The sequence below is a fragment of the Oratosquilla oratoria genome, chromosome 30 (assembly GCF_046742065.1).
Source record: "Oratosquilla oratoria isolate Oo_2021 chromosome 30, ASM4674206v1, whole genome shotgun sequence".
Taxonomy (NCBI): domain Eukaryota; kingdom Metazoa; phylum Arthropoda; class Malacostraca; order Stomatopoda; family Squillidae; genus Oratosquilla; species Oratosquilla oratoria.
Window position 1 is genome coordinate 50,593,208 of NC_134806.1, and position 13,035 is coordinate 50,606,242.

At 42.9% G+C, this 13,035-nt stretch overlaps 1 protein-coding gene across 4 annotated transcripts in view; it reads right to left on the reverse strand.

The window, feature by feature from the left end:
* The window catches only part of LOC143041189 (terminal uridylyltransferase 7-like), a 63,916-nt gene that overhangs the window by 37,085 nt on the left and 13,796 nt on the right, over positions 1–13,035 (reverse strand). For 3 of the 4 annotated variants that reach the window (XM_076213023.1, XM_076213025.1, XM_076213024.1), the window contains exons 8-13: positions 12,455–12,641; positions 11,371–11,542; positions 10,201–10,383; positions 9,750–9,901; positions 6,172–6,270; positions 3,016–3,258 (exon numbers count right to left, since the gene is read on the reverse strand). In XM_076213023.1, coding sequence (XP_076069138.1) covers positions 3,016–3,258; positions 6,172–6,270; positions 9,750–9,901; positions 10,201–10,383; positions 11,371–11,542; positions 12,455–12,641 — 1,036 coding nt within the window. The remainder of the gene's footprint in view (positions 1–3,015; positions 3,259–6,171; positions 6,271–9,749; positions 9,902–10,200; positions 10,384–11,370; positions 11,543–12,454; positions 12,642–13,035) is intronic. The other variant, XM_076213026.1, reaches the window with a different exon arrangement.

Consider the following 13,035-nt stretch of genomic DNA (forward strand, 5'->3'; position numbering starts at 1 on the left):
GAACTCCTTGAATGAAAAGGAAAAGGAGAAGGAGTACGAAAAGAAGCTGAAGGAGGAGTGGGAGGGAGTAAAGGATGGAGCAGAGATGGGTGTGGAGGAGGAATGGTGATGGTTCAAGGAGGGAGTCTTAAAGTGTGCAAGGATGGTGTGTGCAACAAGAAGGATAGGGGGAAATAGAAGAAAGGGTAGTGAATGGTGGGATGAGGAAACAAAGAAGGTTGTAGAAGAGAAGAAGCGAGCATTCACAGATTGGTTACAAAAGATGACAGGGGAGTCATATGAGACGTACAAAGAAAAGAAAAGAGAAGTAAAGCAAAAGGTAAAGGAGGCAAAGAGGAGAGCAGATGTGAAATGGGGTAGGAGTATGACAGAAAATTTTGAAAGTAATAAAAAGATGTTTTGGAAAGAAATTAAGAGAGGAAGAGGAGGCGAATCAAGTAGGGAAGAAAAGGTAAAAGGTACAGATGGAGAGTTGATAATGGAAGAGATGGCAGTGAGGGGAAGATGGGCAGAATATTTTAGGGAGTTGCTGAATGTGAAGGAGGATAGGGAAGGAAAGATAGCTGCAGTGGGAAATGCGAAGAAAATGAGTGATGAGTGAGGAGAATGGAGGAGAAATAAGGAAGGATGAGGTGAAGGCAGTTGTTAAGATGATGAAAGCAGGTAAGGCACCTGGTCTGGATGGATGTCATGCAGAATGTCTGAAAAAGGGAGGTTCAGTGATGGTGGACTGGTTGGTGAGGTTATTTAATGTTTGCTGGAGAGAGGGTAGAGTACCGGAGGACTGGAGTAGTGCCTGTATAGTTCCTCTTTACAAGGGAAAAGGGGACAAGTGTGAATGTAGTAATTTCAGAGGGATTAGCCTGTTGAGTGTAGTAGGGAAGGCTTATGGGAGGATCTTAATTGAGAGGATTAGGAGAGGAACAGAAGGAGTAATTGGTGAGGAACAGTGTGGATTTAGGACAGGTAGAGGTTGTGTAGATCAGATCTTTGTGGTAAGACAGATATGTGAGAAAGCTATAGGAAAGGGGAAGGATGTTTTTTGGGCTTTTATGGATCTGGAAAAGGCTTATGATAGGGTAGACAGAAAGGCACTGTGGGAGGTTATGCAGATTTATGGGATAGGAGGAAAGCTTTTGGGAGCTGTTAAGAGTTTCTATGAGAGTAGTAGAGCATGTGTTAGGATTAGAAATGGAGAGAGTGAGTGGTTTGAAGTAAAGGTGGGACTTCGTCAAGGATGTGTTATGTCGCCCTGGCTGTTCAACTTATACATGGATGGGGTGGTGCGAGAGGTGAATGCTAGGGTAGTGAGTCAGGGATTGGAGATGGTTAAAGAAAATGGAGAAAAGTGGGAGGTGAGCCAGCTGTTGTTTGCGGATGACACTGCGCTTGTGGCAGGGTCAGAGGAGGGATTGAGGAAGCTGGTGGCAGAGTTTGGGAGAGTATGTGATAGAAGAAAGCTAAAGATAAATGTGGGTAAAAGTAAGGTGATGAGATGTACAAGGGGTGAAAGTGGCAGTAGACTGGAAGTGAACATTAAGGGAGAGCGACTGGAGGAAGTGGATAGTTTTAGATACTTGGGTGCAAGTGTAGCAGGAAAAGGTGGAGTGAAGGTGGAGGTAGAATGTAGATTGAGAGAAGCGAGTAAATGCCTTGGTGGTTTAAAGTGTGTAATGAGGAATAGACATTTGGGAATGGATGCGAAGAGGAGACTGTATGAAGGAGTAATTGTGCCAACAGCACTGTATGGGGCAGAAATGTGGAACATAAGAGAAGAAGAGAGGAGTTTGAATGTGTTTGAGATGAGGTGTCTGAGAAGTATGGTGGGGGTTACTAGGCTGGATAGAGTGAGAAATGAGGAGGTGAGGAGGAGAACAGGGGTGAAAAAGGATTTGGGAGATAGGGTTGATGAAAGAATATTAGGATGGTTTGGACACATGGAAAGAATGAGTGAAGAAAGACTAGTAAAAGAGGTATGGAAGGCAGATGTGGAGGGAGTGAACATGAGGGGATGTCCTAGGATGAGGTGGATGGATGGGGTGAAGGGGGCTTTGGGGAAGAGGGGAATGTCTGTTGAGGAAGGAAGGGAGAGGACGGAAGACAGAGGTGAGTGGAGAATGGTTGTATATGGATGATGTTGTGACTGCATGAGGAGGAATGGGCAGGGGGTGGGGGGTGGGGTAGTATGTGTGAGTAAATTTTGACGCAGCCCAAAGGGATTTCTCCCCGTCCTCGCCTTATATGCAAAGGGGGACGGAGAGGGGGGGGTCGCCGATTAAATGAAGCGGCCTTGCTGTGGATGTACTGTGTCTTGCGACACTGTTTCTGACCCAGGGAGGTGGGCAGGGTGCAGGGATGACCCGTCATCCAGGAGGTGCTCAGATGAGAGGAAGGGTGGGAGGGGTGTGGAGTGTATTTAGGGATGAAATGGGTGGGAGTGTTTTTATGCCTTTCCCTTTTTGGCTACCTCCCTTGGAAGGGGGAAAAAGCCTTGGTATATGTATGTATGTATAAATACTTCTCAAGCCCCAACCCCAATTTAATTTACACAACTTTTTATTTATGCAATGCCTCTTGGTGTAAATTCAGAGCTACCTCACATACCATAGGATCATTTCCTCATCATCAGGGGATGGACCAGTCCAAACCCAAACCTGTCCAAAATACATTCACTGCAATGAAGGGTCATCCCTGTCTTGTGCCACACTGCTCAGGTCACAAGCAATGCAACAAGACAAGAGCAGGGCCAGACCATGAGCACTAATTTACCTCCACCATTTCATCCACCTCCTCATCCACTCAAAGAACATCCCTTTGAATCACACAGCTTCCTTATTCATTCCCTTTGCCTCTCCCTTCCATGCTCATCAGGCATTCATCTTATGTCAAATAACCGTTTCACCCTCTCCATCCATCTCAGTCTTCCAATCAACTTTACTTCATTTGTTTCTGCTTTTCTGACCCTTTTTGGTCATCTTTCTTCAGACATTCTCATATCACAACGTAATATTATACCTTAATTGAGAGCATTTTGATCCCTTCTTCAGCGGTCGTCATTATCTCTTCCTCGACGACCTGGTCCTCTATGTCAGACTCGTGATAACCATCATCATCTACAACTTTGTCTTCGTCATCTGGAAAATACTTCTGGTCATCAAATCTCTTCATATCTGGATCAAGTGAGTCGTCTGCATCTCGACTGCATTCCCCGTCTCTGTCCTCGCACTCCGATGATCCTTCACTAGCAGTATTGGCAAACTGTAAAAGAAAAATACACATATTAAAAAAATAAATAAATAAATAACAATAATAATAATATACACATACATACACATACCAAAGGCTCTTTCCCCCTTACACGGGAGGTAGCCAAAAAACAAAGGCATAAAAAACCACTCCCACCCATTCCATCCCCATCACACTCCACTCCCTTCCCTCCCTCTCATCTTGACACCTCTTGGATAACAGGTCATCCCTGCATCCTGTCCACTGCCCTGGGCCAGAAGCAGTGTTGCAAGACACAGCACATCCACAGCAAGGCCACTTCATTAAATCGGCGACCCCCCTTTCCGTCCCCTCATAATAATAATAAAGTTCTTTGCTGAAACAGTCTCTCTATTCCCCTCTACCTTTCCCCTTCTCCCCAGTCTCAATCAATCAATCAGTGCCTCAAGTTTAAATGAAAAAGTCGCATCCCCACTGTAGATGGTATTGGTCCTTGGAACCTCCCACATCTCTCTGGGAAGGACCTTTAGAGTGTTGTCTGTGTTGTGTGAGTGTGAGACTATTTCTATGTCACTGGCTCAAAGTGGTAGGGAAGGGAGAGCAGCCACCAACTGTCAGCTCTTCATGTGTGAAAAAGTGTAACAAATACATCCTCAAATTGACAGAGAGTCAGAGATCTTGGGCCCAGTCAGGAGACTAAGTGCCAGCCCACCAGGGCTGCACCTCCTGACAGAGGCAGTTAGGGGTTTGACAGGTTTTGAAAATGGGCAGCTTCGCTATCCATCCTGCAGGACTAGCGCATACAGGTTCTTATTATTGGCCCCCTAAGCCCATGGTCATCTGACCCTGCAGGCTCACAATTACCAGTTCTGCCTTTTATTCATCTACATCATCGTTTCCCAACCTTCTCCGGCCCTAGCTCCCCATGTACTCAGGTCTAAGCAGCCCGGCACCCCCTTACAAATATCTTATTACTAGAAGGATAAAGAAAAAAGTATGTATCATTTCGCAGTAACCCCTATAATTGATTTCAGCATCCCAGGTTGGGAAATGCTTATCTTTATGAATGAGAACTCTTCAAAGATAATTTATTTGCATTCTTTTATTTCTTTTTCTCTTTAATGATGTAAGTGTTCTCTTCCATCTCTACATCTTCCACCAATTTCAATGTCACACATACAATCTCCACATCCACCAAATTATTCATTTTCTGTTACAGAAGCACATATCAACTTTATTCTATATCTACATACCAAGAGTTTTTTCCCCCCTTAAAAGGGTGGTAGCCAACTCAAAGGCTCATACCTACTCCCACCCATTCCACAACCACTTCCTCCCTCTCATCTTAGCTCCTCCTGGATGACAGGTCATCCCTGTATCCTGCTCACTGCCCAGAAGGGTCAGAAGTAATGCAGCAAGACAGAGTATATCCACAGCAAGGTCACTTCACTTAACCGATGACCCTCCCTCTCTCCATCTCTTCATGCAGAAAAAGATAAGATGGGGAGAAATCCCTTTGGGCTGAGTCATCAGAATATCATACATAGCTAACCGTCCCCTAGCCCCATCCCCTGCCCCTCTCTTTCTTGCATAACAGTATCATCTACACAAACCCACTCTCCACTCATCCCTATCTCCTGCCTTCTCAACTTCATTATTTAATTCTATTTCCATACAATCAATTTCCCTTTAAATATACCAATATACAACCACCTCTCCCTTTCAGCTGACAATTCAAACTGACCCAGATGCAACCACAACACAGAAGACACAGAATACCTCGTAGCACAATGCCTGACACGAACATTCCCCAGACAACAACACAATATCTCTTCTTTGTGTGAGTTGTGGACTCGCCTGACGGCTGAAAATCACGATTCTTCCAAGAGACCAAGAGCAAAGGATTAATTGGAGAATTGATAAATGTTTTATTAGTTTATTCTACAGTTGATCAATCCATTGCTCTAGGTCTAGTTTTACACTTCCAACAATCAGTCACTTAAAATGGAAACAAAAATGGCTTGACATCGAGTAATTTATTCACAGTTGTGGTCAATTTACTTACGGAGTTATCACACTGCACTATTTTTCCTTCCACAGCCCACCTCCACTTGAATATCTAGGACATGCCGTAGCTTACAGAAATATAGACTTCTGTAAGAACATTGCAACAATATGTCTAACATTTGTATAGGTCTACAATCTTAGTTCACCATTCAGTTTTGCTATATATAGGACAGAAATATTTGATATGGAGACTTGAAAAATAAAACATTGTACCAAAGGTGATTTTACTATATATATATATATATATACATATACATATATATAAAATCAACTATCAGCATTGGTGAAGTTCTTCGAAGCCCAGTGTGACAACCCCTTTATGGGGGAACAGGAATCTTGTAGGAGGAACCAAGGGCAATTGATCAATTATTTGTTCATATTATTTCTGCAATACACCAATCAATCAATCCATTGATCCTGGTCTCTCTTGTAGAAGACCTGCAGCCTTCAAGTTACTGGTAAAGGTGGCAGCACACTAGGTTAGCATGCTACTACGTTTGAGCGATGTGACTTCCGTTACAATATTCTAGACTTCCATAAGAATGTCTTAAAAATGTTTCCAACACTCGTATAGGTTTAACTTCTCTCTATGTGATGCAAGAGTGATTTGACATTTGATAAACCAAAGATTGTAACCAAAGTCATTTGTAATCCAATAGTAGAGTGAAAGCAAGTAGCATGCTAGCGAAGCAAGTAGCATGCTAGCGAGAAATGTCCAGGGTGCCACCTTAATAGCCTCTGTAATATATTCTTCCCAAAGTGAAAAGCTTTCATAGCATTTATGATGAAAACAAAATATCTAAAAGCCAAAATGCTGAGACACACAAGACAGATAGCACTGGTCATCCAATTTAATTATGGAGATTTAAAAATGCTAACCTTCTCTATCGATTCAAGCAGTTTCTCTCCTTGTCTTCTGTCTCCGCTTGAAGCCACAGAGTTCTGATTTGGGATGTGAGGTCCATTGGTTGCTGGCACCTAATAGTAACAAAAGAACGATAAACGTCAAACTTCATTACACAGTGACGTGCCTAAAGATTCTGATAGTGTCAATCTTCTCGAGTTTGATTAAGCAGAAAACCTGAAGCCCCACAATGGCGTCAAAGTACTCTTCCGTAGATCTTTCTGGGAATAATTTTCATCGAATCAGCGTAGGATCATTTCCATGTCAGAGGGCGAGGTAGAGGAAGGGTAGAAGTCGTTGTTTGTCTGCTTTCAATTTGTGAAAAAAACGTAAGATATACATCCGAAGTTGACGGATCTTGGGTCCTCAGGGCTACACCTCCCTATTGGAGGTGGTTGATGGGTTTTGAAGATGGGCAGCATCGCTCTCCATCTTGCAGGATCACCACATACAAGCAAGTAGCCATCGTTAGCGACTACAGGATAGTATCGCACAACCAAATATCTACTGGTTCAGTGTAATGTGTAAATGCATCAATAAACGAATTATGCCTGCCACTGATCCTCCTCCTGGGACAAACAACATTTCTGCTCTCGGTCATTCCTGCTTGATGTTTCTTATCATCAGAAACCCGCAGCCCAAAGAGGGCTGGCAATAGTCCCTCAGTTTTTCCAAATCTTGTGTGAAGAAAAGTTGCACGGTCATCTGTGTTGTGCGAACATGGGGCCTCTTCCGTGTGTGAGAACGAGACATCAAAAGAAAGATTGTGCGAGGAGAGAGCTGTTGTTAGTATACGTTTCATCTGTTACAGCTTTATCAAGTACAGTAAACCCTCGGTAAACTGAACTAAATGGGGGAGATGCCTGACGGTTTACAAGAGAATTTAGTTTATACAATGGCTGGAATAGCACCTTGGAAACTGACTGACAATTGGCTCATATGGTGAAGTGTCCAGTGAGACATATATCTAAAACGAGCTTTTCATCTTTTTATGTGCATTTTTATGCTACATCTTTAGTAGTATACTGCTTAATTAATGTAATATAGATAATAAGATACATAAAATAAAAATATATTTAACAGTACTGCACTCCCCAAACAAGGAAGGAATGCTAAATTGCTACACACCAAATTGTGTTCGGTCGCACACAGGCTGAGTGTCACCGACATGTTCGGTCAGCTTTCAAACTTGTTGGATAAACCAAATGTATGGTCAGTTTACAGAGGGAAATTCCCTGGGCTTACCCAAAATTTGCCTTAACGAGGCTCATTTTATTGCGGGTTTACTGTAGATGGACGACAGACTACCTAGAAAAGACCACCCGCTCACTCGGAATCCGTGGGAGGGGGTTGTTGACACCTGTTGCTTTTTTGGAATTATTTAGTAAATTTGTGTCACGGCTTAGGAGGCATGAGCAGGAGGCTTGCTCAAGCATTGTGAGGGAATTCTTTTCGAGATAAACCTGGGTCTCTTAATCCAACACTCGCCAACTGCCATTTGTGCAGACATTTGGGCCCAGGTCACAAACCCACTTTGGGAATTGGCCCAGGATATAAAACACCACTAATAGCCAAAGTGGGTTTATGTCCGGGGGCCAAATGTCTGCACAAGTGGCAGTTGGCGAGTGTTGGTTTAAGAGACCTCCAAGGTGTATCTAGTTGTTGTCGTCGTCATTCCCTGTTATCAATGTTCTTGCCCTGTCATCCAGGAGGAGCCAAGAAAAGAGGGAGGGAGAGAGGGAGGGGTGGTGAATGGAAGTGAAGTGCGCAAGGACGAAATGAATGAGAGTGGAACTGTGCCTTTTGACTTTGGCTACCTCCCTTGTAAGGGGGAAAAAAGCCCTTGGTATATGTATATGTATGCTGTCATTTCCTAGACTGTCTGGCCGAACAGTCACATCTCCCTGAGGAATGCCACTGATGGAACAGGGTTTTCCCACAAATCCTTTCTAGAGTGTATGGTGCGTTGTTGGCGTACGTGATTGTGTTGTTGGTGTGTACGATTGTGTACAATGCAGTCTTCTTAAATGTGTTGTAGAGTATGGAGTATTTAGTAGACAGTCGTGACACAAAGAATAAATAGGAAGACCCACGGGGGAACGGGGGAAAGTCACTGGAGCCTAGGGAAGGTGAAGGAGGACCAGAAGCTATTGTCATGTGCAGGAGGATATCTGCAGGATGAGATTCGCGTACCACAACTATGTACTCGATAAAGCTCTAACAAGTAAAATGTCATGCTTAGCTCTATCCTCACATGTCGTTCCTTTTGGCATCAGCAACTTGAGTCACACTGCGTTCATAGCTACACCAATGTTGCGTTAATGCTATTAAAAGTGTCGGAGAAGAAATTTGAAAGTTGGGAGTTTAAAGCTGCAGTGATAACTAATGGCAGAGGACACAAGACTGATGTTCAGATGAATGGAAAGAAAGAAGCGTACAGATATAAATATCTCAAGAACACATGTACATCTACTATCTATCTACATAATGTACCAAATGCTTCTTCCCCCTCATAAGAGGGGTAGCCAGTTAAGACACCCACCCACTCCCACCCTTGTTTCCCTCTCATCTTAGCTCCTCCTGGATGAAGGGCCATCCCTGTCTCCGCCCAGTGCCTAGTTCAGATACAACGCAGCAGGACACAGCACATCCACAGCAGGTTCACTTCTATCTATACACATATCAATACGCTCCTTCCCCTCTTGTGAGAGTGGTAGCCAGATAACATATAAACACGAAAACACTCAGGAGCTCTCCAAGGTAGACCACCAAACTCAACACTCCAACAAAGCCCCAGGCATTTCCCCCACAGAAAAAAACTTTCTCAAGAATTAAGAACCACACTGCCTTGCCTGCATATGCAGGTCACCATCCAGGATTAAAACGCTATTAAAAACAGGCACTGGCCACAGATTCAAACTGCCTCAGATGCAACCATCACACAAAAGACATGGAGCATTATAATGTATGCTGATCCACACTAACAATCCCTTGATAACAACACAGCATTTCTTCCCGAAGTGACTTATGGCCCCACCTGGTGGCCATGGCCAATTACTTGTAAGCCAAGGGTCTTCCGCAAGATAGACCTAGGGCAATAGTGACTGATAAGACACCAGAATTTCTATTAAAAAAAAAAATAATAATAATACATACATACATATACCAAAGGCTTTCCCCCTTACAAGGAGGGTAGCCAAAAAGAAAAAGACATAGAAACCACTCCCACCCATTCCATCCCCTACATATTCCACTCCTGTCCACCCTCCTCCCTCCCTCTCATCTTGGCACCTCCTGGATGAAAGGTCATCCCTGCATCCTGTCCACTGCCCTGGGTCAGAAGCAGCGTCGCAATTAAAACATGAAGATGATTAAAAAAAAAATAATAATAAAATAAATAAATAATAATAATAATAATTAAAAATAAATAAATAAAAAAAAAACTATAAACTAAATATTTGATCAATCCATTGCTCCTGTTCTCTTTTCCAGAAGACCTGTGCTCTTAGATTCGCAAGAAAAGTCAGCAACACAATAAAACGTTCATCCTTACCTCTCTGACAGATATGTTGTGAAAAAGTGGACCAAACGGCATCTGTGGTATGGCAAAATATTTGTAGGTCGACTTGAACTTGTCTTGAATGTATTCAAATACGGGATTGCCACTAACGGTCCTCGTCAAGTTCCTTTTTTTCTGATATGGATCTGGAAGTCACAAATCAACGTAGAAATAACTATACTGACTTAGTGGTCATTATGGAAAAGGAAGGCATGACCAACAGTCTTATGAATTTCAAGAATAGTTCTTCTACTTAAAAAAAAAAAAAAAAAAAAAAAATAGACGATGGGCTTAATGTCACAAACCCCAGTGCCCTTGGTTCAACTCACTATAGGCAGAGTTTTAGCTACCATCAACTCAACCTTTGCCACAAGTAGCAACAGCCCACCCAGCCTTTAAGCATTTTTTAAATGAACAAATAAAAATAAATAATAATATTTCTTACCTTCCACAGACATTTTCTTGCTCCAGTTCTTATCCGTCTTACTCATAGGTTTAAATTGTCTTACATTGACGACGAGTTCGTTTAATTTGAACCCCACGGAATAAAACCTAAACATGGCCAGCCATAGTTCTCCTATTGATTCCTTATTTGCACACTTCCATTTGTTGCCTAATTCTGAAGGATCTGCAATTAAAACATGAAAGATGATTTAACCAATATCTTCAGTCACAAATTTAATTAAAATGGCTAGTTCCCTTATATGGGGCAATTATGCCTTTTTGTATGCAAACAATTTTCAAACAAGAGATGATGATTTAGTTTAATGTCGCAAACTCCCCCATCAGGGGCTACGACACTGCCCTTGAGAGAGGACTTTGTAGCGTAGAATTCAATGAACCATGCCTTTGGTAGGGTTCACACCGCCATCACATCGACTTTCATGACAAGTAGCAAAACTAACCATTTCGGCCAGCAAGCATCCAATTTTCAAATATAATCAATCAATACAACAAATGCCTTCTTCCTCCTTTATAAGGGAGCTATATACATATACCAAAGGCTCTTTCCCCCTTATAAGGGGGGTAGCCAAAACAACAAAGGCATAAAATCCGTCCCCACCCATTCCATCCTCATTTACTTCACTCCCATTCACTCACCCAGCAATTTTTTTTTTTCTTTTTAATCTCAGCTCCTCATGGATAGCTGCCCCTCTCCCCCACCAAGTCAGATACAACACAGCAAGACACAATACTTCCACAGTAGGGTCAGACAACCAACACTGGTCTACCCTCACTTCTTCATTTACATGTCAATACTCCCCATTCATCCCCTTGTGTGTAAATTCAAAAGACAAGGAGATATCCCTCTGGGCTGCATATTCAGACTAATTTATTCTTTCTGACACCAACGATGTCAATTGATATATGAATGAACTCATTATCTTTTAGTCTTGGATGAAGTTAATCAAGAGAGATGCTGGACCGAGTCTGGAGAAGATGTACTGGCCCCTGAAAGCTGCACCTCCTGAAGGAGGTCGTAATGGAGGCTGAAGACGGATTCTGAAATACGATTCAGCTTCACTGTCCATCTTGCAGGACCACCGCATGCTAGCAGGTACCTGTTGTTGGCCCCTATACATATAATCTTCCCATACAAACATAAAGAACTCACCTAAGTAGGAATCATTGTCAGGTTCCTGGGGCGACGAGGGTTTTCCGCTTGACGACATTTCGTGCAAGACTGGCAACACCGGGGGTTGGTGTTGCTGTAGGAAATGAACGACCATGAGAGGAAACGTGTGCGGTGGCAGTGTTCCCCGTGCCTGGTCGTCCAAATGGCACAACTGAAATTAAATTTGTTACGTTTTATTTCCGTACATAATGCAAGGAGCCAAGACAGAAGGAACAATAATTGGGTGTTTTTGTTGCTGTTGTTCCTTATGCTGTCCTGCCAAACAGCCCCGTCTCCCTGAAGAACGTAAGAGTTGGAATGGGGCTTTCTCACAAATCCCTTACGTACATACATATACCAAGGGCTTTTTCCCCTCTACAAGGGAGGGAGCCAAAGACAATGGCATAAAATCCACTCCCACCCATTTCATCCCCACACACTCTACTCTCATTCACCACCCCTCCCTCCCTCCTTTCTTGGCTCCTCCTGGATGACAGATCATCCCTGCATCTCGCACACTGCCCTGGGTCAGAAGCAATGTAGCACGACACAGCACATCCACAGCAATGCTGCTTCGTTTAATCTCCATTCCCTCATGCAGAATAAGAGAAGATGGGGAGAAATCCCTTTGGGCTGCATCAGAATATCATTCACACTTACTCCCTATCCCCAACCCCCCCATTCCACCTCATGCATCACAGCATCATCCATATACAACCATGCTCCACTCACCCCTATCTTCTGTCTTCTCCCTTCCTTCCTCAACAGACATTCCCCTTCCCCAAAGCCCCTTTTACCCTATCCATCCATCTCATCCTAGGTCAACCCCTCATGTTCACTCCTTCCACCTCTGCCTTCCACACCTTTTACTAGTCTTTCTTCACTCATTCTTTCCATGTGTCCAAACCATCCCAATACCTACCTTATTTCCCAACTCTTTGTACATGTGTTTCAAATAACCACTACTGGACTAAAGATATCTCATATTTCATTCAACTATCAGCTCAGGAAAGGTTTAACAAATTTCATTTCAACTCTACACATTCCCAATACATTTCATTGCTGGGAAGACACAGCCCCTTACCTTTGCCCAATATCTAAATGCAATGCCCAATGTATAAACACGCTCATCTATTGAAGCATAATCACGTAGAAGCTGATTTGTCAGATGAGCTGACACGCTCTTGGCACCAACAACAATGCGTAGATTGGTCTTGGCATGGATGGCAGTAATGGTGGGGTATGAAGAGGACAGCTCGTCAATAATATCCCTGAAATTAAGAAATACAATCAAATATGCAGAGGTTTTAGAAAAAAAAAAAGTTATGAAATACAATATTAAGATGTGGAGATTAAATCCTAGTTTCACTAAATGGAAAAACTTCATCCCCACAATGGCTGGCAGTCCTCAGAATTTCCTGTATATCTTTCCGGGAAGAAATATTGTATGTGTTGCATTTGTATGGAACTATGTCTATGTCACTGGATGGTAGGGAGCAGAGGGCAGGTGCCAGTTGTCGGGTCTCAATGGGTGAAAAAGTGTAACAAATACAACTGATATGAAATTGGTTGTTACTAACAAGTCTATCAAAACAAATGCTGTGTGAGGACGGAGCCTTTATTAGTACAACATATCACTTGTTATAGCTTTATCAAGTATATCAT